The sequence below is a fragment of the Aspergillus stella-maris genome, assembly GCF_047715825.1.
Source record: "Aspergillus stella-maris strain CBS 113639 unplaced genomic scaffold BDV14scaffold_156, whole genome shotgun sequence".
Classification (NCBI taxonomy): Eukaryota; Fungi; Ascomycota; class Eurotiomycetes; order Eurotiales; family Aspergillaceae; genus Aspergillus; species Aspergillus stella-maris.
In genome coordinates this window covers 1-18646 of record NW_027396950.1, presented here as the reverse complement: position 1 = coordinate 18646, position 18646 = coordinate 1, and the positions used below count along the sequence as shown (strand labels likewise).

The 18646-nt window shown below is 46.9% G+C and overlaps 8 protein-coding genes across 8 annotated transcripts; 4 read left to right on the top strand and 4 right to left on the bottom strand.

Annotated features, from left to right (window-relative positions):
• Window positions 1-609: 609 nt before the first annotated feature.
• Window positions 610-1283, bottom strand: BDV14DRAFT_33309 (uncharacterized protein). Its single transcript, XM_073776568.1, has 2 exons — window positions 930-1283; window positions 610-876 (listed from the first exon to the last, which is right to left on the bottom strand). The coding sequence occupies exons 1-2, from the start codon at window positions 1100-1102 to the stop codon at window positions 741-743; spliced, it is 309 nt and encodes a 102-aa protein (XP_073621622.1). The 5' UTR covers window positions 1103-1283; the 3' UTR covers window positions 610-740.
• A 1273-nt stretch (window positions 1284-2556) lies between these two features.
• On the bottom strand, window positions 2557-3656 carry BDV14DRAFT_33283 (uncharacterized protein). Its single transcript, XM_073776567.1, has 3 exons — window positions 3300-3656; window positions 2799-3227; window positions 2557-2725 (listed from the first exon to the last, which is right to left on the bottom strand). Exons 2-3 carry the CDS (start codon window positions 3190-3192, stop codon window positions 2595-2597), a joined length of 525 nt encoding a protein of 174 aa, XP_073621621.1. The 5' UTR covers window positions 3193-3227; window positions 3300-3656; the 3' UTR covers window positions 2557-2594.
• Window positions 3657-4270: 614 nt separating this feature from the next.
• BDV14DRAFT_206435 (uncharacterized protein) lies at window positions 4271-6182 on the bottom strand (the record flags this gene model as incomplete). The annotated part of the gene is made up of 3 exons (XM_073774913.1): window positions 4271-5090; window positions 5138-6057; window positions 6105-6182. 3 exons carry the CDS (start codon window positions 6180-6182, stop codon window positions 4271-4273), a joined length of 1818 nt encoding a protein of 605 aa, XP_073621620.1.
• A 442-nt stretch (window positions 6183-6624) lies between these two features.
• On the top strand, window positions 6625-7554 carry BDV14DRAFT_33274 (uncharacterized protein). The gene has a single exon (XM_073776565.1). It carries the CDS (start codon window positions 6728-6730, stop codon window positions 7250-7252), a length of 525 nt encoding a protein of 174 aa, XP_073621619.1. The 5' UTR covers window positions 6625-6727; the 3' UTR covers window positions 7253-7554.
• Window positions 7526-9386, top strand: BDV14DRAFT_33279 (NUDIX hydrolase). The gene has a single exon (XM_073776566.1). The coding sequence runs from the start codon at window positions 7799-7801 to the stop codon at window positions 9284-9286; it is 1488 nt and encodes a 495-aa protein (XP_073621618.1). The 5' UTR covers window positions 7526-7798; the 3' UTR covers window positions 9287-9386.
• A 2197-nt stretch (window positions 9387-11583) lies between these two features.
• On the top strand, window positions 11584-13381 carry BDV14DRAFT_33258 (uncharacterized protein). The gene is made up of 4 exons (XM_073776564.1): window positions 11584-11904; window positions 11954-12813; window positions 12872-13265; window positions 13319-13381. Coding segments are annotated over exons 1-3 (969 nt in total). The 5' UTR covers window positions 11584-11796; the 3' UTR covers window positions 12873-13265; window positions 13319-13381.
• On the top strand, window positions 13317-14678 carry BDV14DRAFT_33244 (uncharacterized protein). The gene is made up of 2 exons (XM_073776563.1): window positions 13317-14230; window positions 14285-14678. Exons 1-2 carry the CDS (start codon window positions 13498-13500, stop codon window positions 14413-14415), a joined length of 864 nt encoding a protein of 287 aa, XP_073621616.1. The 5' UTR covers window positions 13317-13497; the 3' UTR covers window positions 14416-14678.
• Window positions 14679-16453: 1775 nt separating this feature from the next.
• On the bottom strand, window positions 16454-18461 carry BDV14DRAFT_33219 (uncharacterized protein). The gene is made up of 4 exons (XM_073776562.1): window positions 18002-18461; window positions 17903-17956; window positions 17079-17859; window positions 16454-17031 (listed from the first exon to the last, which is right to left on the bottom strand). Exons 1-4 carry the CDS (start codon window positions 18372-18374, stop codon window positions 16638-16640), a joined length of 1602 nt encoding a protein of 533 aa, XP_073621615.1. The 5' UTR covers window positions 18375-18461; the 3' UTR covers window positions 16454-16637.
• Window positions 18462-18646: the final 185 nt, after the last annotated feature.

Sequence of the window (18646 nt, the reverse complement as noted above, 5' to 3'; positions counted from 1 at the left end):
AAGGAGACATCCCTCCATGGATTCAGGGGTAATCCATAAACCATTGCTCCCCCCTTGTATGGGTTTGGGGTGCCAAAAAAATTGGTATAGCAAGTTGCTCAGGGCTTCGGGAATCGATTCTGTATATCTATATCTAACAAGAAGTCGAATTCCCTAAGCATAGAGGGCTCATAACCTGTGGGAAATGGGAAGGAGTCTGGTATTAGGAGGGGCGGATGCACCTCCGAGCTAGGCTAAATACTTATGATGCTGACTAAGACTGTGCAGACCGGGCACCCAAGGACAGGGGAAGAACCCATGTTCCGACATAAGTCAAGACTCACGTGACGAAAGGGCCGTGTGAGTGACAGAGATGTCTCTGATTGGCCAGGTTAATGACATACAACAAATAGGATTGAAGATCTTCTCCTTTCAACTGCAAGGATTATAATAATTTAAAAAACTTGTTCTTAGATAGTATTCAAGCGGTTCACTCCTAGATGATAGAAAGAAGTGCAGCTACACATGCCTCCAGTCATCTTCGCGTCGCTAAATGTCACTGCAAAGCTGTATGGAATAATTATGACATATGGCTCATTCATATGTTTGAAATGATGATATTCAATACTATGGTAGCCGGCGACGAGAATACAAAACATGGTGGTGAGCTATTTACGTTGACGAATCACATGATAGCCTAGTGCCTAAGGCATAAACAACAATCGACAACTGTACGCGGAGACCGCGACAATAATCGTAGATCATTTCTTATCCTCTCCCTCGTCATCAGGATACACATGTCTCTTTGTCACAAATTCTCCACTCTCTTTGATCAGCTCCACCGTCCAATGGTTGCCCTTGGGATCGGGATTCCGCGGGTCATTATGTTTTGGTCCTCTAGTGGACGTGAGACATGCGTTTTCATTTCCATTTTCTTCAGGCCAACTTACTTGACAGTCGCTTCGGTAACACCCCGTTGCTCCAAGCTGGCTTTGTTCGCATCATAGAACTTTTTTATAGCTTTTTCTGCTTCTATGCGCTTTTCAGGGCTGTTTTTGTAGATGTCCTCTCTAAACCATCGAATGGCCTTGAGCGGATAATTAAGTATCGGAGTACGGAACATGACGACCGGGAATGGTGCAGATGTATGGGTCCAAGGCAAGATCAGGTAGACAGCGTGGAGACGAGGTTTAGAACAAGTACTCGAAGGCAGAGACCGGGACCTCTTTAAATAGACCCTCTCAGTCCCATGTGCCTATAAATCATCGACGGCGACAGCTAACCTCAATTCACAGCTCCCCGCGCCGTCAACCGACAAAATCGCTCCGTTAAGCGCCTCAACATAAATATGTCTTTGAATGCGAGTCGGTCTCTCGTGTTCCAGACTTCCCCATGCGCACAACCCCGCTCTTCTTGAACCAGATGCCAGTATAGGAATAGAAGTGCCAAGAAGACAGCTAACGAAAACTACTACACGTGCTCTTCCCTTATTATCCTAATCATGCATGCTCCATCCAATGCAAGTGCCAAGAAGGCATCAAATCAAAGTACGTACAAGTTTTGCAAGTTTTTACTCCGTCTGGATTTTAAAGGTCCTTATACCACTAAGCCATAACTACGGAGATTACACGTTGAGGATGAGATGGAAAGTGGAAGATCAAAGTCTGATATAGTAAGCCCTCGACACTAAGCAGTGGACATCTGAATAGGCCCAGCTGTCCTGGAGCCTTTTCACTCCTTTATCGAAATCAGCACCATGATAACAGATTCGAAGTGTCAAAATCAGTCCGATGCACCACGCAGATAAACGAAAATCCGTGGGAATGGTCCAATGGTAGAATTCAAACTCTACAAAAACCATACACGGTCTCTCGTCTCGGCGGTGTGAATGTTCTACTCTTGAAATCTTTAGATCATCGAGGCTGCGGGTTGTTGTCCTCGTTTCTGGACCTTTGCTGAAATACATCTCAACTTGAGGTGCCATGGGCAATGATGTATAATGTAGTATTGCATATTGAAAGTCAAAGTCATAGTAGACTTCCTCGAAGGCACCCTGCTTACTATATGTTAGGACATTGAACATTCACGAGAGCAAAGGATCTTACACCCGCCGGATATTCCTGGCGTTCGACGTCCGCTCCGGAAGCGCATCTCGAGCGGGCGAGGGTGCTCATCCGGCAAATATTAGCTCACTAGCTCTCCAAGTGGCTATGCACTACAGACTGCAACCGACCGTCTTATCACTCGTCTTTATTTCCTCAATACATTACATCATGGTGCAACCGACCCCAGCTTCTCTGGCCCCGGCTTCTCGGACTCACTCTCCAAGGACGGACAAGGACACGGCTCTTCGATCTCTTTAAACTTTCTGTCTAATATTCCCCTGACTTTTGCCTCAATATTATGCTTGGCTGGGTTAGCTTAGAATCACAAGAGAGTGAAGTTTAACACACCATAGCTTTTGAGATCATTTTGCAGCTGACATGATGCGCGAGATAGATCTTGAGTAGATTTCAATTAGCGGTAGGGTATAAAAAAGATTAATATACTCACCAATGCAACATCTCTTTCACGCTGAGAATAAAAGGCGTCGATATTGCTTGCATAATGCTGTGCTATATATGCATCAACCTGAGCTTTGATGAAGTTTTCCTTCTGACCTTGGCCTTCATAGGTTTGCTCGAAAGGTTCAATGATATCGGCGATATCATCCCGAATGCTGTCAACATACAGTAAAGCCACTTTTCTAATAGCCTCATCTGTCCTCAGACACCATGAAGATACGCTATGTACAAGTTTGTAAGTTGGGCTAGACAAACCATGATTCAATCCGTCAACACTATAAACAAAAGTCTTGAGGAGGTTCACTTCATCTGATGATAAAGAGTTAAGCAGTTCCTCCAGCTCAGGGTCCAATCTTGGCGTGTAGACAGATCGTTCGCAAAATAACGGATAAGGACTGGAAATCGAGCATTGTCTTTCAAACTCATGAGGTCGCAGTGAAGCTTCTACCATAGCACGGAGTGCCTGCATGGCAGGAACGAGGCTCCAGTCTCCGGAGAGAGGATTATCGCTTGGCGGCCAAACAGCAGAAGCTGTCGCAGATTTTCGACGTCTGTCCATTGTATTCAAGAACTGTCGGCGCTGTGCATGATAAATGAACAAAGTTAAAAAGAAAGTAAGGAAAGTTATTACAGCAATAGCTGCTTCCATGGTTCTGCTGTGTGGAAGGTGTGCATCCAGATTTACTAGATAAAAGGAAATATTTATAGATATTAGAGCAAGAGCCCAAAGAGAACCCTGATGTTGGGAAAACACACCTATTCCGCCTTCTCTTCCTTGTGTGTGGCAACCGCTCCGCAAAATAGAGGCTATCGTATATCGACGAACCGGGAGCAAAAGCAGTGTATTCGTTCGCGAAGAGAGCAGGCCTGGAATGAGTGACTGCCTCGGCAGTGAGAAGGCTCCGGGTGCGATCGTACCAGCCGCAAGGTTCAGGAAATCAATCAGCCGACCATTCTCTGTAAAGTGTCAGCCCAAAAGCAAAGGGGAGAGTAGATAATCCATCTCTAGAAAGCATCCTAAGATACTGTACTTGTGCCTCCATTCTCATTGCTATGGTTATCCGCAGGTGGGCAATGTGCACGTCCAAGCTATCATTCTGCCACGGGAATCCTTACCGCCTTGGCTCCCGACGAACTCCCCAATTCTTCCCACTCAATACCCCGCGACGGAGCTGATCGAAACATGGCAGCAAGCAGCAGCGATATCGACCCTTACGTGAGACGGCAATCATCAAGACGTCTTCTCGAACTTCTTGAAGACACAAGACAAGCATGGCTATCACGTATTGTCAGTTCAAACCGCCCCGCGGAAGGGGCAACGTTATATCTACCATTTAAGCCCGAGGACGAGGGGTTGGTGCAAGAGATCGAGACCATCTTCAACAAGGTTAGATCAGACAGCTTACTGAATTTTTCTTGTCTTACATTTCTTCTAGAAATCGCATCATTGCTACATCGGCGTCTTTTTTCGCGGAGATTTTACGGTTGGAGAAACGTATGACACGGTCATCTTACCCTTAGAGAAACGCGGAATCGAACAGGCGAGGCCGGTAAATGGTACCCCAGGGCAAGCACTCAATTGGGATGGCCATGAGTACTTTGTGGTTACTAGGACATTCGGTTTTAGTGTCGATGGTGGAAAGCTCGCAGGAGTGGTGGTGGCATTCGAGAGGGACAAGAACGATGAACAAGAGAGTGAGAAATAGTCTCTAAATACATTCTCATGTTTATGAGGCATCAACGTCAAAACCAAGATCGCGAGCATATTGTTTCCAGCCATGATCGAGGTTTTCTGAGGACCGAACAAATTGTTCCCATGCATGATCAAAGTTTTCTTGTGGCTCTGTTGACTGAGGAGATTGTTCCCAACCATGATCGAGGTTTTCCGGTGTCTGAGCAAAGCTTACCCCATTATCAAATTTCTCCCAGTCGACCTCTGGATTATTGAGAATCGGGGTAGTGATTTCATCCGGCGTACTATGTTGAGCCAAAGACTCGTCAGATGCTGTCGCTGAGGGAATTAGAGCTGGACTTTTGGGGGATACTATTGTTGTGGCGTCAGTGTCTGTGGACATGACCGTTTGCTCACTATCATTAAACAATGCTGGTTCAGAGCCTGTAGGGTCTATAAGATTAGGGGTAGAAGCTGGATGACGGAAATTACGCTGAGCCTGAGAAAATAGACCGGCGTGACTTGGTGATCGATGTGCTGGATCTGATTGAGGACCTCTGAATTGTTTCTTGGTCCTGGGGCAATCTGATCCACGCTTCCGTTTTGTTCCGGGCATATTTTTATTCGGAATTTGTTGGAAAAGGCCAAATTCTCGAAAAGCGTCAAGGTCAATGAAATCTGCCAAACGGCTCATGATTCGCGTGTTGTAGTACGATTTTCCATCCCAACCCAATTTCTGTAGCCCTTTAAGGATCAAGGAAGCCACGACAAAATGGATTTCTTCGCACTTCAATATCCAGTTATGAAGGGACCTGACGGACTTGACAGTTTTCAAGACACATTCAACATCATCTTGGCCTAGAGTCTTTTCAAGTCTAGGATCTGATTAGTTACCATATCTCCAAGTATGCATTTATCTTACAGTTTTTTGTTACTGGCTTCCCCAAGTAATAAGATAGCGCCAGGCCCGATTTCATAGAAGAATGTAAGATAGTGACGACTCTTTGTGTTGTATTGGGCGATCTCTTCATTAGTCTTTCCCAAGGATCTCGCTAGTTTCGTAACAGCGAATGTATGCCTTTTAGTTCTTGGTGGAAGCTCACTTGCTGGGATAGACTCCTCGATTACTTGAAGTTCATGGGCTCCAAGAAGATGTCCTATTCGTTGTCGAAAGATGTGTTTGACCTCCGTTTCCGAGCAGTGACTGACCAATATCTGTGCATTAGCATAGCGATGGTAAGGATCTGTGGTGTGACTTCGGTCTTGATAATTGTTACTATCATCCCACAAGCACTCGTAGAAATGAGGATCCCTAAGCTCTCGGCCCGCAACCTCCTTGATGCAGTTAATAAGTTTCGACGCATTCTTGCTGGGATTTTGTTGATGGAAGGACTCGGGCGTAAGAATGTTTGCGGTCGGCTCGCAGAACAAGGGACTCGCAAGGCTAGCAATAGTAGTAGCGGCCAAAACACGGGAATCCTGCACAGGAAGGCCCGGCCGCAGGTCTTGTTGCTCTTGAGACGATTTAGGCGTTGGGACGTTGATGGTATTTGGTTGTCCTGGATGAGTCTGACGTTGGAGGATGTCCGCGGTTGGCTCACAACAATGGGGATTCAGAGACTGTATGCCGTATCGCTCGAATGATCTAGGGATAAGGGTGGTAGGTTGCTCATCATGCCTCGAATGTTCGTGGCAGCGACCGATATGGGAAGCATCATGTGTTGATGAAATATCCCGTGGCTGCTGTGGACCGTCGTTGGGGTGAAGGTGAGGGGGCAAGAAGCGGAGGACTTCAGTAGCAGAGAACCTGGCAAAGAAGTCTTGAAAAATAGTCACGCACTCCTATAACCAATTAGCCATTGTTTGTCAATAAGAAAGAAGGAGTGAACCTTGTCCATGAAAAGAGCTGGTGTATTATTGTTTAATACATCTCGCAGAGCCTGTTTTACATATTCCAAGGCGGACATCTTGCGCTGACACCTGTGGGTTCTGCCAGACAGGAAGACCCCTTGATTTATCGAACGGCAGTTCCCAAGATAGCTTAGCGTCGCATTCCCCGGGGAATGCGACGCTAAGCTATCTTGGGAACCCGTCTGAAAGCCTTTTTAGCCACTACTCACATTATGCCGAGTGGAGAGAGGGCCGTGCGCTACACAAGGGCGAACTTAGGCTCGACTCTCCTTCGGCTTTGGCTTACGCGCCAACTTGACAGGCGCTGCCAAAGTCTAGTTCTTACAATACCTCAAGTCCACGATCGTGACGACATCGAGGGCTCAATTGACATGGTGTCCCGCCCGCTACCATGACTCGATGAATTCGAGACCATAACGGATCCAACAAAGTGGAAACCAGAGATCGCTGGCTCTTAGATCCCTGCTCGGCTATCGGAAATAGTGAAGCTATCTCACGAAGTCTATAAAACTGATAGCCTTGTCGAAGTCTCACCGCACATTGGCACAGACTAAACCAGATCTTCCACCTCATCTTCCTCAGGTCACTTCTTGCACAAATTATGCCGTGGCGGTGCTTTCCCGGTCAGAATGTCCACTCGAATAGATCGAATCCTTGCTCCTCCACACATTTGAGTGGAGACTATACCGACGCACAGCCGTCAAAGACCAATATTCTCTCTACACCACGGATTCAGGTCCAAGAACCAGCTGCTGCTTATGCCCACGGGAATTCGGACACCTACCCAGCACCCTTCGAGATCGTCCAGATTACAGGTGCTAGACCTCCGTATAGCGGACAACGCTCTCAACAAGAGAAGACGGAATTTACTGCTTTGGGCATTTGCCGCGGTGGCACTATTACGAAAACACTCAACTATGAGCAAGTGCAATCTCAAGTTGGCGGTCCTGAGGCTCTAGATCGATTCCTTAACGACTCAGATGCTCCACTGTCATTCAACACTACGCCATCACTTCCAAGCCCCCTTCCAACGGAACCCGAGGGCCAGGAGTCAACGTGGATGGAATGGTTACGATGGGTTCTGGGCGGCAAACGTCGGCCAGCCACCTATGAACAAAAGTGGTGACAAGTCCGATTAGAGTCGGGGCCAGAGGGCTGGCTCACAAGGCTTTCTACGCGTATTCTGCCTCTCTTTGGAAGAGGTGGTGCTAGCCAGTCTGTATATTCAATAGTCACGTGTCACAGACAAGCAGAAGGATTAGTTTGCATTTGTATAGTGTGAAACAGAATATCGCCATACGCGAGTGGTGCACCTGCCCCGTCAACAAGGTTTGATTGGGTTCACGTACAGCGGGCGATCCACAAAAAGAGAAGGGAAATCTATTCAAGGCCACTATCTGTGCTACTGAATCCTTCGTGCCTGGGTATGCGTGACAGAAAAATAGCCTCCCGCAGTACTGAGGTCAAGGCACCTTGAGGGAAATTTCCAGGTGCCACGCGAGCCAGTGTCAAGGTACATAAAGTCCTCAATTGTTCAGCTTTACACCAATGCATATCCTCACACTGAATTTCTCTTTCTTTTTCCTTCTAAGCCTCAACCTTATACTCTCCCATTATTATTTTCCCTTACTAGCGTTTTAGTTGTTTCTATTGCTGAGAAACCTCTGACATCATGACAAACTGGGACGATCTGAGCAGCTTGCACCATCGGTTTGCGAATACAAGGACAAACACCAATACCCCTCTCGACTCGGAACTGGAACTGAAGGTACTTTTGGAGTCATGGGCGGGCGAAAACTGGAAAGGGGTATTGGGCAACGTTCAGCCCCTCTGGGAGCTCGTCAGGATCCTGAAGCTGGTCAGGCCGAAAGACCTTGTGGACAGATTGAGCAATATGGACGATTGCTTGAAAGAGGAAGCTGCACGATCGCTTTCGCCTACCCTTGCTACTTATTTGATTGAGGATCCTGAGTTATCGAAGATGTGGGCAACTGAAATGAACGAGCGACTCCAGAACAAGACAGGAGATGACCTCTTGAGATATAAAATCAAAGTCATGAGGGATACGGTTCTCTGGCTGGATGACCTTCGGGAGATACGCGACAGTTGGTTTGGGATCTTAGTTGGCAATGATGACAGGTCACTTGTTCCCAAAGAATCGACACGAACCGGAAACTCGACAGAAAGCACCATCCAACGCCATATTGTCTACCTGTCAAGTATGCGCATAGAGAATTTCTGTTACGGATCGGCAAAATTGTGTGACAAAACTTCGTTGGAACTGAATGGTCTATGGGAATTCCTCCATGACAGCGGTTCTATGTTAGTCAAGCTTTCTTTCCGCTTGGCAACTATGCGGGCAAAAGGGACCTGGCAAACCCAGTTGGCATGGGTCAAATTCCGTGATCTTGCCCGGCCCGTGTTGATTGATTATGAGTTCATGACTATGCAATCTTCTTCGGAGAATGTCAGCAGTTTTTTTCGTTTCTATAGTCCCTACATGGACAAACCTGATGAACTGGGTATCACTTGGACCAAACAGGAGTTGCATGAACTTAGCGCAGTCTATGGATCGGCATTCCCCAAACACGATATTCAGGAATACCTTCACTTCCCTAACAACCCTGCAAGAGCTGTTGCATCTTTGCTACCAAGAGTCTCGCCTGAGGATATTATGAATTACGACATAATTCCGCCAACCGTCAGTCCATCAAAACAACTTGTTGCTATCAATGGCGAACCATGCTCAATCAAAACATCTATTATCGTGATATCCAGACTGGGCGTCCTCATCTTGCAAAGAGATCAGAAAGATAGCCACGGGCGGTTATGGGATACTCCAGGTGGGCGAGTCAATGCCGGTGAACGAGTCCTTGAAGGCGCTCTACGTGAGCTTGGGGAGGAAACAGGCCTGTCGGGCGTGGTGCGAGAGCTTTATGTCCATGAATATCAAGGAACGAAGGATAAACGACCATGGTGGGACTTTGGGGCCTTTGTGAAGCTTGGGAAGAAACCCGGATGGGAGAGGCGTATCTTGTTAAGTGAGGAGCATCAGGGTTTTGCTTGGACTGATGAAATATCGGGGTATGAATATGCTCCAGGACGGAAGAAGCATATTGAAAAAGGGCTCAATGCGTTTGCTGACGGAAAAAAGTCTTGATAAAGTCTTGTAAAGGAGCATATTTAACTACATAGATGCACTCCTGGAGTTCTTACTACTACGATATAAGGTTACCGGCCACCAATGATCCTCATCCGAGAGTAATTCTCCTTTAGTGAGCTCGCCCCGCGGCTGGGGTTGAACTCTACCTACGACTTGCGTACCCTCGTGCATCGTAAAGAGAAAGATCTTATTGAACATTCCATCAGGGGACTCCTCACCCCCGCGCATTGTGTGGATACGAAGCCGACTAATATAGTGGCGCGTTTTATTGACATAATGTAATGACATCTCCTGATTCACTATGCCGCAAGTTACTGTTTTTACCATTGCGCTAAAACAGCTCTAGTGCCTCAGAAGTCAAACCATGCATCAAGTTATGGATGACGCTTCCAATTCGTCGCTATGATATCCCTCTAACCCATTCGAATGAATCTTGCAAACGTGGTTCCAGGGCATGGTCTCCTATTGGCAAGATCATTCATTGCCCCTGTCCGACGGAGTGGGAGCCGAGATGGAAGGCTCTCTACTGCTCGATCTGCCGAGGTGAGTGAAGCATAGCACGACCTCTATAAAGATGCCAGCCTTGTCCCCAGATGCACACCGCAATTTGGCACTGACCAGCTTAGCCTTCTCAGATCGTCTACTGCACGTTTCCTTTGTCCATGAACCGGCTATCCAGCATTTTCTCCTGCTGGGGTGCCAGGAAGCAGGGGGGGCGCAACTCGTCAGCAAGGCAGGGAGCGACCCAGGTCTCGGGCGAGTTGACTGAGTTTGTTGGCGACATGCCCCCTTTCAAGGAAGGAGTGAAGCCTGTAAGTAGCGAACACCGTTGGTCACTTAATTATTAGTTGTCTTACAAGTTGATGCAGGCACAGGAGCCCTATTACGTTAATGGCGTGGAGGATCAGATCACGGAGAGGGAGCGCATTGACTCGGATTCTGATCGCCTGCCTAAACAAAGGACTGTTGTTGATGTTGAGGTCCAGACCATAAAGACACCAATCGAGCCGGATTCCGACGGCCTGTCTGCTCAGGTTACCGCTAATGAAAGCCTTAACACCGTCATCCCCGATCGTCATGATGACCTCCGCTTCTACGGCAGTACAAACGCCATTCCGGCTGACCCATCTGGAAAGCTGATGGTCATTTTCTCATGGACTTTGGATATTGATCTAGATTCCCTTGAGCTGGTGCATGTTTTTCCAGAACCTGACAAGAAATCTGGCTTGGTGGAGGGAATGTTCCGCTATAACAATTCCTTGGTTCCTATATTCATAACGTTGCAGTATGCCGAGCGCCGTCTTGGAGTTTCTCAACCTGAAGCACCGATTGAGGAAACGCCTACAGATCACGAGCCTGGAAACCAAGTCTCGCTACCATGCAGCACGGGATTCCTACCCTTACCACCTACTCCACCCACTAGTCCCACGCTCATAGGAGCAACAAGCCCTACAAACCCCAACGGTGTGATTGACTGTGAGAATTTGGGGGCCTTTACTGCCTGGGCACTGGCGCCATCGTTACCTGAGAAGACATGCTGATCCAGTTCTCCTTCCTTTTTTCCTTTCCTCCCCCAATACATCCTGTTTTGCGATATACAACATGATGAACTGTGTCTGTTTTTCATAATATAGCCATCTTAATCAATAATTGCCCCCTATATCTAGCCTAAAATGTATATCTCCAACTAGTAACCACCTTAGCGCTGTAGAATAAGAATCTCGTTTTCTGCTTGCCCTAGACCTCAGTCACGTAATTACAAGGCTATCACTGTGAAATCGGGCTGATCCTTGCGAGACATTCGAGATGACCCCAGTATGTCTTCGACACATGACCACAATTCCAGATGCTGACCACAAGCAGGAAACCCGAAAGAGGAATAACACGGGTGCTGTGAGGGAGGCTCTTGTTCCAAGAAAGGAGATTACTATGAATAGAGAACAAGAGGTAGTAAGTAGCAAATACTTACTAACAATTTACAGACTAACATTTACAGGACTACTCTCCTGGTTTGGGGCGGTTCAAGAGAATTAAAGACATGCGGAAGGATGGCTGGATACCACAACCAACCCGTGTCCGTGTTAGATTATTCTGCTGCCAATGTGATGAAAAAGTGGGGGTAAAGGGCATCTCCTGTGGCTTTTGCCGCCATGAGCGTTGCCCGGAGTGCCTGATTGGAACATAAACAAGGTGTAATACCTATGTTCCTTGCTCGGGGTGAACTTAGCGCTAGGGCTGCAGTACCGTATAAGTAAAAATTGATCTACGGCTTCAACGCAGCCTTTGGCAGACTCTGTTGTTGTATCCTTCGCATTTTGTTGAGTACCTTTGGTTGTGTTGGTGCTGTAGGCTTGGAGAGCAGCCGATAAACTCGGGGGCGCCGCCGGCAGGTGATGTTGCTTTCTTCTGCCGTTGTTGACCGCTATATTTCAAGTACCTGGGTACTTGAAACCTGCTAACTACCAAAATCCACGGTACGACCCCGCGCGCTCCATGCTACTCAAACCATGCATGAGGTACTCAATTCCCAAGCGGCTGATACCCGCTCGCGGGTTATAGAGTTGCTTCAAGAGATTGTCAACACAGGGGCTGACTTTGATTTTGAATGTGATGAAGTATGCCTGCTGTTCCAAATAGTATAACTGTTGCTGATGAAAATGCAAGTTTCGCGCGATAATCTCTAGACTATGCAGAGAAACTCCTGATTTCGCCCGATCTATCCAGGAAAATATCTCAAACACTATATCAAAGTCACCTACCCGATCCAAACGAAAACAAACACAAGATCCATCCTACCGACCTCCAAAGATACACAAATCAACATCTCTCCAAGTCTACAGCACCAACACAACCAAAGATCCTGAACAAAATGCGAAGGATACAATCTCTGTCACAACAGGATCTACACCGCGAGCTTCAAGTTCAGCCCCCGTGGAGGAAGTAACTAAATGCAACCAACAAAATACAAAGGATACAACCTCCGTCACAAGGCGTATACCGCGAGCTTCAAGTTCAAACCCGGTGGTGAGGTCAGATACACATTTCAAGGGTGCCGTGTCAGTTTCAGTTACGGTGGACGACGCAATTAATACTATCTCCGAAATCACCAAGCATCAGGGCGGCCCCTTAGTAAAGGATATTCATGGGTGCATCCTGCGCCTTCTGAAAGGCGAAAAGGGGGCAACAGCGGGCTTTGAGTCATGGCCGCATTTGCTTGACGCAGCGCACTTTGAATCTCAGCGCCGGGACATATTCATCTTCTTGGAATACCTGGGAGCCTCTGATTGGTACGAGAGGAAGATCGACCTTGCAACGAAGACCGTCCGCACTAAACAAGGTAAACCGGCAACACGTCGGGGTGCAGCTATCCATGTTCTAAAAGAAGTTTTGAAGAATGTCGATCCTGGAACAGAAACAACAGTGGCTCGGAGAAATCGTCTGAATACGCACCTTACTAGAGGCCGTAGACTGCGCTCCCTGGTTGATAAATTTGGGCGTGGAATCCTCTTCAACACAAAGCTTTGGTATGTCACTATGCTCCTCAATGCCTGCAATACTAAGATCATTACCTGCAATACTAAGATCATTAGGACTTGGATCAAATCAAAAGAGGAATTATTTGATTCTTTGTTAGAGGCAGAGGCAGATAAAGAATCAGACAAGGTCCTTATGGTTCTTAGTCTACAGCTGGAATCCATGGTCCAGACTGGGAGTCCAAACCTTGGTGGCTTGCTGAAGTCACTAAGAGATGAAAGCCTCCTATCAGATGGACGTTATCGAGAGCTGAAGATTCAACATGGGCTGGATGTGAATCAATTAATTGGCAGAAGCCCAGCCCTTGAGAAACCCATTGTTCTTGAGGGCACTCAGTTCCAGGGTCACAGGCTGACTTATGGATAAGATACTGGATGCTAACAGCTAAAGGTAGCACACGCAGCCACTTCTACTGTATTAATCACCCAGCAACCGGACGAAGGTTAGTCCTCGAACCTATGGAATGACGGCTCTTGTTCTAACAGTGAATGCTAGAGAAACCTGCTCCTCAAAGCTCCCCAGTACTTTCTCCTTCGGTCCCTGAATCTAGCCAGGTTTCTTCTACCAGGGAGGTGGATGCGGAAGCGTTTCCAAAGCCAGATCAATATTTTAAGGATGGTGAGGTAGAAAGTCAAGGTAACCTCTGAAAGCTACTTTATTGTCGTTGGTGGCTAATGGCTCCAGATAACAAATCATCAGGTACTACCCAGAAGCACGACTCACAGGACCTCTCGCCAGTCGCACCAATCTCTAAAGAATTGGATGAACAAGTACAATATACCCTTTCTTCTAAGGATGAACACATCCTTCCTGAAGAGCTTCGCTACCGACCAACGCGCCAAAACCTCCTCGATTGCTATCATTATCCAGGCCAGCTCAACGATGAAGTTGTAAACGCATACTTGAACCTCATTACGGTACATGTGAACCAAAAAGGATTCAGGACTCATGTGTTGAATTCATTCTTCTTTACTAAATTAAAGACGGAAGGCCATAAAGCTGTTCAGTCGTGGGTGTCTGGTCTTGCGGGCGCGAAGTTGTTACAATTCGACACTATCTTAATGCCGGTACACGTGAACTCGCATTGGATGTTGATCGTTGTGCACCCTCACACTGGTATTATTCAGGGGTATGATTCTTTGTCTTCTTCTCAAATCCAGGGTGAAATGAACAGGGTGAAGGAATGGCTAGTATCGGAGTTCAAGGACAGGAATCACGCTGATTACTGGATTACCGAGTGTCCTGATTCTCCGAAGCAGGATAATGGGTCCGATTGCGGCGTATTCGTCCTTGCATCCGCCAGATTTGCCGCCATAAAGCAGCCTCCTACATACAGCCAAGAAGACATTCCCGAGATGAGGAAAAGGGTTGTTACTGAGATCATTTGCAACACATGTCTTGATCACAGTAAGAAAAACTTCATCCTACCTTCATCAAGCGAACTCTAAAAACAAGCTATAGATTCCGTCAATGGGCCTGCGATTTTAAAAGCCAGCAAGGCAGTCGAACCCGAGTTCCATATTTACCAGGACGGTACCGAGTTTGAGTATGATCTCACTGTCAAGCAAGTATCGCCAATCTTAGCTAATTAGGGACATAGATCTTTTGTCTTCGGGGCAGTTCACATTAGTGTTGAAGACATTGAGATTGTCAGAGCACGAGAATGGCTGAATGCAGCTCATATCCGGTTCTTTTGTCTTTATCTACAGGCTAAGATCTCAGTAGCAGAGACTTCCTGGAAGCCATATCTTTTTAGTCCTCTCGGGCTTGAGGATATTCAGGCTGGCTGGGAATGTATATCCAGCCAACAAGACCAAGAGAGCGCAGAGGGCATATCTACTGCCGACTACCTTATATTCCCGGTGACCACAACTGATCATTGGTTTCTGATTATTGTTTCTCGGTCTAAGGATCTATGCAGTGGTGAACAGAGTTCAATCTATGTCCTGGACTCAAAAGGAAATGACTGGGACGAAGTCCGTGAGGATATAAGTAAGGTTGTGCGTGATGCAGCGAAGACTACCAATGGTGATAAGACCTCTGGCAAAATTGTGTTCTATCAAGCCTCACCTGACACACTACCACAGCAGTCAGGTGAACTATGTGGCTTTTACCTGATGGCATATCTTGAGATCTTTGCTAGGGATCCACACATTCTACTTGAGCAGATCAGGGAAGGCAGGGCGGATTGGGAAGACCTCAAACCCGGTAGCTTGGATGAAGTCTTACCAGTTCGATTCTTAGGGTTGCTTGAAGAGTTCCAAAATGCGGAGAAAAGAAGCGGGATCTTGGTCAACAACAATGGTCAGCCCATTATACAGAGAGACCTGCGTGCGGTTTTGTCGGATCTCTAGGAGAGAAAGTTAGCGCAGTGAAATCATGAAAATAACTCTGGCTACTTTGTTCTTATTTGTTTGCCTTTCTTATCATTGTAGATGCTCTCCCCAAAGCTACTAAGGAAGTAGTCGCCAAATTTTGGGACTTACCCGATCACATGAAATCTCTAGGCAAGGCCTAGTGGCTGAGATTTTCGTACACAATTACCAAGTTGCTCCCAGGTTGCTTGATGCATCCCATGTACTGGATTATTTTCGTGCAGGTGCCGGTGAGATGGAGCAGGATGAAAGAGAGCAGGGTGAACAAGGACCGATTGGCCAAGATAACCCGAGCACAGCGGTTTGATGTTGACTTCTCCAGGAAGGCGGTACTGGAGGGCAATATGCTCTGACAGAAGGCTGTAGCACGTGCTGTGGCCGCCCGTTGTTGTCGCGGCAAAATTCAGGTTTCAAGTACCTGTGGGAAGCGATGGATAGATCTCCTATTGGGTGGCCGGTACGGCCAGCTATCTAGGGTACTAATGGATGACTAAGCGAGGTCGACCCCTAGGGGCAGGCGGTGCCGGACGGCAGTATGCTCCGACAGTACCCAGGTACTTGAAATTCACGTGACATCATGCGGCGGCACCTTTCACACCAGGAATGTTGTAAAGTCTGTCTGCAATGGGCATAGAGATTATCAAGGGAAGTAAAAAGCCTTTCACAAATGATACATTCGTAGTCCACGCCATGATGTATGAGATTTCGACCCAAGTCCATCTTTTATTCTGGTAGCGTTTTGAGTGCCAGACCAACAATGGAGATGGTGAAAAGGAGGGGCTTGAAGAGGGGCTCTTGGAATGTGGGATACTTAACACATAATAATAGGGCTAAGTAAGTTAGGCAGTTACATTTTGGCTGCCCAGCCACGTTGCGTAATGTTGGATCTCCCTAGGCAGTGCTTATTGATTGCCTTCACTCGTTTCTAGCCAATGCTCACAGCTGGATGGGTCACAACCCTGAATGGGTCGGGCCGAGATATTCCCCGACTGGGCGCGAATACAACGGTTGTTGTAGATGCACTTGATGTGTCTTAATCCTACCTGCCAGTTCAACAGACGCCATGATCTGATCTCAAAGTTAGTCCTAACAGGCAAGGTGTCTTGGCAGTGAAAGGGAGTTGAGGGAGCTCATCCAGTTCAGCTAGGGAGTACTGGCCTGGAGATTTCAATAAATTGAAGAACTTTGGGGCTATTTGAAATAAGGACAATGCAGCCTGATCTCTATTATTCAATGCACTAACTTTCCTTTTTATTCTTATGTAAAGATCCGCCATAATCGTACGCAGACGTCCTCACATTCTCAAGGAGCATCGTAGGATTGATAGACAAGTGTTTCTGACTAGCCGCCAAGTTGAAGTTTTATTATATGTCCCAAATTCGTTGACTCCCAGGAGACCTCGCTCCTGAAGAATGCACTAAGAAACAATCGAGATCCTCCTAATCAAACTTGGCGAACCCTTCAGTTTGTATGTTGAAGATCTGGAGTCGTAATCTCTGTTGTAGCTCCCAAAACTCCCGTCCGTCCCACCTAATCTTAGATACCTCTTCCCGAGTTTGATGCTGATCTGTGATCCCCCACCCTATCCCACTTGAAGCAATGCTTGCCATTTGCTGATAGTTCATGGAATCCTTGTATGTCTCTAACATAACGAGAAAGCTCAAATAGTCTTGCTCAGTAAGAGATTCATTGCTGAAGATGTGATTGAATTTAGCCTGGATAGCTAGTATCCGGAGGCTGGATCCAAGATGAGGGAGTGTATAAAAGTGACCTCCAAAGGTAAGTGAATGCTCACGTGTGAAGACCGCATGAGGACAGCCAGGTGGCATGATTCTGGCTAGTATTAGCAGGTAGAAACATGTCTGGGCGGGAAGAGGTACAGAAGATCTCCAGGCATAATATCTACCTTGACCCAGCCATCACTGTAGGTCTCGGGGGTAGAGCTCCCGAATGTTGCAAGAATCTCGTAAGTCTCGGCATTAAATTTGCGAGGAAGATACCAGGTCTTACAGCCTGAGATACCAACAACGTATGTCAACTTCCCTCCAGTATCCGAGTGTAGAGGGGATATTGAGTGTCGACTGGAGACGAGAAAGAATTCATGGTCTGCATAGTCAAATTGAACCTTGGAAGGACAGGTCTTTTGAGTGGATCCCTCCTGTCGTCGTAGTGCTAGGCGATGAAGATTAGCTTTGTTCACATGTACTGGGACACAGGAAATGATTTGGTTCCGAATGTCCAGAAAGTTCAACGGTTCACTTGTCTGTGGTGGTGCTCTAAAATGGTTGAGAATGTCGTTCAGGTCAAGTAGATAGTTTGTATCTTCTTCTTCATAGTTATGAACTTCCAGACATTCGACATTCAACTGGCGCAGCTCGTTAACAAATTCGGGTATTGAAGTTGGTATTCCATGAAGAGGATAATGCTGGGTATAGTTTTTCCAGAGTATGGAAGTCTGGAAGGGTTGCCTAAGAGCATCATTCAACTCCTGATCACAAGTCACGCGCGTAATACCGGTCTCGTCAGATTCATCCGGTCCACGCATAGCATCAATAGAAAGGAGGAATTTCCATTTCTCTTGAACCCTCGTGTTTGTGCTGTTATTGATCGGTATTGCGGTACAGCTCAGAGGATCGGTGGTTTCTCGTTCTATAGGGAATACTAAGATTGGTTAGTAGAGTAGGAAAAGCTTCAGTCCACGTACAATTCTTCTTCGGTGTTCTCCTATAGCTGGCTTTGTTCCTGATCTTTTGTGCTTCTAGAGGATATTAGCGCGGTTCAGGTCGATAATCCTGTGTCCTACCATTAACGGTTTCCTCCCTCTTAGCATCTAGAGGTTGGAGAATAGCACAGGCACTGCTTTCCTGACATTCAGAGATAGGGTAGGCTTCCTTCCAAGACTTTATTACTTCCAGGCATCCATCAAGATCAGGAAGGCGCGCAAGATGAGTATAGGTAACGCTAGTAGCCACCAAGATCCAGATATAATCACTTAGACGCCGGATCTCTTGAAGATAATTTCTCACTCGTCTTCGCTCTCCATGGGTAGATGTGTTGTAGGTAGAGTAATAGGTTTGACGGATAAATACGTCATGCTCAGGTGGTAGCTCAAATTCACGTTCGCCAAAATCTGTTCGTCTTCGGCCAAGAATATCATAGAACTCATCTGGCTTCATATTGCCAGACTTGAGTATGGGCTGGAGACGTCGGCGAGGTGGCGAGAAGTCGGCGGGAAGTTAAAGTGAAGTCGACGGGAAGTGAAGTCAACAGGAAATTAATGTGGAGTCGGGAACTCGATGTCAAGTCAGCGGGAAGTCGATAGGATGTCAACGTGAAGTCGGTAGGTAAAGGCGGTGTAAAGAGCGGTATCTAAGCCACGTTGGCATAATGTCGAACTTAGGATACCGCTAGGAACGCTGGTTGGATATTAGTCAGCGCTTGCTCAGTC